The sequence below is a fragment of the Diabrotica undecimpunctata genome, chromosome 6 (assembly GCF_040954645.1).
Source record: "Diabrotica undecimpunctata isolate CICGRU chromosome 6, icDiaUnde3, whole genome shotgun sequence".
NCBI lineage: Eukaryota > Metazoa > Arthropoda > Insecta > Coleoptera > Chrysomelidae > Diabrotica > Diabrotica undecimpunctata.
The window spans coordinates 84,994,158-84,997,548 of NC_092808.1; the positions used below are offsets into that span (position 1 = coordinate 84,994,158).

A 3,391-nucleotide genomic window follows, 5' to 3' on the forward strand; every position below is an offset into this window, starting at 1 on the left:
ACAAATTGTAGTTTTTTTGTTGCATATTTAAATTTTTTCTGTTTATATTTGTCGAAAGTATGACGTCAATGACTTCTTTTATATAATTTTAAATATGATACCCTATATTTAATTTCTTTAAGAGACAACTGTAACGCCTAAGTTCAGATGATCGCGCGTACAACAAACCGCGCGACTAAATATGCAGAGTAGTCATATACAAATGTTTATATGGTCGCGCGTCATCGCGCGTAAACTTGCGATCGTGCACGATTGTCTTGGCTCGTCGCCAGTATCTTGATTCGCGCGTAATTTGCGCGACGTCGCGCGTATTGAAGTACAACAATCAGGCATAGACGTGTTCAGTTGATTAGCGCGATTAGAGCCGGTTAGACGTACGAAGTGTATCAAGATGGACGTTGATTTTAACACCGACTTGTTTATCGATGAAGTAGAAAAAAGACCAGCCATATGGAACTTGAATTCGAAGGAATATTCTAATAAAATACTGAAGAAACGGGCTTGGCAGTACCTAGTTTTGATTTTTTGCAATGATGGTGACACTGAAGAGAAAAAAAAATTAAGTAAGAACAACATTTATTTATTTTTACTTTAAATATTATTATAAAAGTAATATTGTTTAGACCATACCATCCTGCCAGTCTAGCCTTCCGTCATTTACAAAGTAATCTGTAAATGCAGTTCGAACTTTATTTGCATCTCGAATTGCGCGCCCAGTGTGTGATCTATTCATATTTAACAATGGTGCGGCATGAACTGTATCCTCGTGTGTAATACCATCTTTAATTCTGATAAAGTTGTGCAAGACACAAATAGCTTTAACAACGTTTTCAGCAAAGTCAAGTTTAACGTCTATGGCTCGATGCAAAATTCGCCATTTGTTGCACATAATTCCAAACGTGCATTCAACATATATTCGAGCTAACGATAAACGGTAATTATATATTTTTTTTGCGTGCAACAGCATTTTGTCACCATACGGATTCATTAAATTTTATATAATGGCAAAAGCTTCATTTGCCACTATATCATGTAGTAACTCATTAGGGCAGTTATTTGTTATCGATTTGCGTTCAGGAATATTTAATGCCTTTTCAGTGAGTTTTTTGTATAAGCTACTTTTTTTAAAAATTCCTGAGTCACTATCTTTACCATAAGCTCCAACCTCGAGCCCCTTTAAAGCAGTAATTAGCGTCACATAAAGCCATTAGCACCAATGAAAAAAAATGTTTAAAATTATACTACATAGATCCGGAGTTTGGAGGCTGAATTAATCAAATGTGCTTTTCGTCCAATGCTCCGATGCAGTTAGAAAAATAACCTTTTTGTTTAAATTCTTTAGCTATTTGTATCCATTTCTCTTTACTCGGCGCATTCATGACAACTGCTTTTAACTTATCCCATATCACCTTGCACACTTTTTGAACTGCACCCGATAATGTAGACTTTTCAATTTAATAACCATACTGCAATTCAGCTAACGAACAACCACTTGACAGATACCTGCAATAGAATAAAAATTATTATCATTTCTATTTTAGGATCAACACTGCAGAAGAAATGGAAGAATTTACGTGATGTATATGTGAGAGATATGAAAAAAATTAAAACTTTAAAATCTAGTTCGACAGCAACATCGAAATCTACTTCGGCGTATTTTCAAACATTAACATTTTTGCAACCCACCGTACAAAAAAGAAAAAGTGACAGTAGTTTTCAAGTAGAGGATGATAATAATAAGGACGGCGACGTTCCCGAATCAGCTGAAGGAAACAGTGACAGCAACTTCAGACCTCCGGGAGAATATCCACCTGCTACAAAGAAGTATAAACTTCATCCAGCAAACGAACATTTTGCCAAAATATTAGAAAAGAGTATTAACCAAAGAAGACCTATAGAAAAAGAAGAAGACGATGAAGATAAACTATTTTGTCTATCATTACTTAAAGAACTAAAGAAAGTACCCGAGCACAACCGTTTAAGACTGTAGATTGAAATATATGATTTAATAGCACGAAACCAAGTACAAGCAAATACTCCGCAATTCCAGGAACGCCAGCCACTGTCTTCTAATGCATCTATATACGATATTTCGTATTCAACAAATCAGCCATCTAGTTCTTACAGTCAACATAACGCAAATCCACAGGAACGCCACCCATTGACTAGAAACAATAGATTAGTTACACAACAGAATTCCGTGCGGCACTATGAGTATCAACCTCATTCTCAGTATGGATATACCACATATCCTCAAACAGAGACTACAAATTCACGATATACACCATCACCACTATCTAGTGCAGAAACTCAAGAACTTGATTTGTTTAACAGCGATGAAAACAGTACAAGTGTAAAAATGTTTTTGATTTATAATAAAATAGTTTGCAGTATTCACTATATTAATACTTATATTTAATTAAAAGCTTACCTTAACGTAACAATGACTTTTTCTTTCGGCGATATGCAGTATCGTATAGCATTATCACTGCACTTTAAGTCGTTTTCAATAATGCTCATTAAACAGTCAAATGACGTAACCGGCATCCTGAAATAGTTGAAAAACTTATCTTCATGTCTTCTCAGTTTTGGATATAAGGTAATATATAGACTCAAAGTGGTTCTGTCGCTTAAAATAGGATGCACCCAATATCTTCTTTCTCTTCGTCGACGTCGATGTTTCAACCTCCGATACAAAACCCATAAACAGATTGCCTCATCAACTTCCATTTTCAACGACTACGATACTACAATGCTGCGTTCTCGCAAACTCGGAATAAAAAAAAACGCGAGACGATCTGATACATCACCGCGCGTTAACGAGCTAGAAACGTGCGTTAAGCGCGACCATGTGAACTTAGTCTAACGGTATAGGGTTTTTCTGCCCTTACCTAATTATTTTATGAAGTATTCGAGGATATATGGAAATATTCCTGTTCATCCAATTTAAATTTTTGCCACTGAGTACATAAGTTTTTGTTATTCTCGTTTATTTATTACATATTTATTTTTTGCATGACAAAAAGTATAACTCAGATTCAAAAATATTTTTATTGTTTTAAATTACATTAATTGCTTAAAGTAATCATCATTATCAGTAGCTCGACAACCTTTTCTGGGTCCTGACTTGTTCTAGGATTTTCCGCCATTCTGTTCTGTTCCTTGCTTTGTTTTCCAGTTGGTAATCTTAAAGTAATGACTCACCTAATAAAACAAACATTTATTTCCCCATGACCATTGGACGTCTTTGGGGTTGGTCAGAATACAAAACATTTTTTTTTTCGTTACAAATAACAATAATTAACAAAAAATATCATTTTTAAGTTATCACTAATGTAGTTTTGAAGCTATTTGCTTTTGGCATCTTAATGCAATTACAATTTTTATTAGG

At 34.6% G+C, this 3,391-nt stretch overlaps 1 protein-coding gene across 1 annotated transcript; it reads left to right on the forward strand.

Moving 5' to 3' along the window:
- The first annotated feature begins 383 nt into the window (after nt 1-383).
- Nucleotides 384-2,361, forward strand: LOC140442709 (uncharacterized). The gene is made up of 2 exons (XM_072533693.1): nt 384-563; nt 1,542-2,361. Exons 1-2 carry the CDS (start codon nt 392-394, stop codon nt 1,988-1,990), a joined length of 621 nt encoding a protein of 206 aa, XP_072389794.1. The 5' UTR covers nt 384-391; the 3' UTR covers nt 1,991-2,361.
- The last annotated feature ends 1,030 nt before the right edge of the window (nt 2,362-3,391 follow it).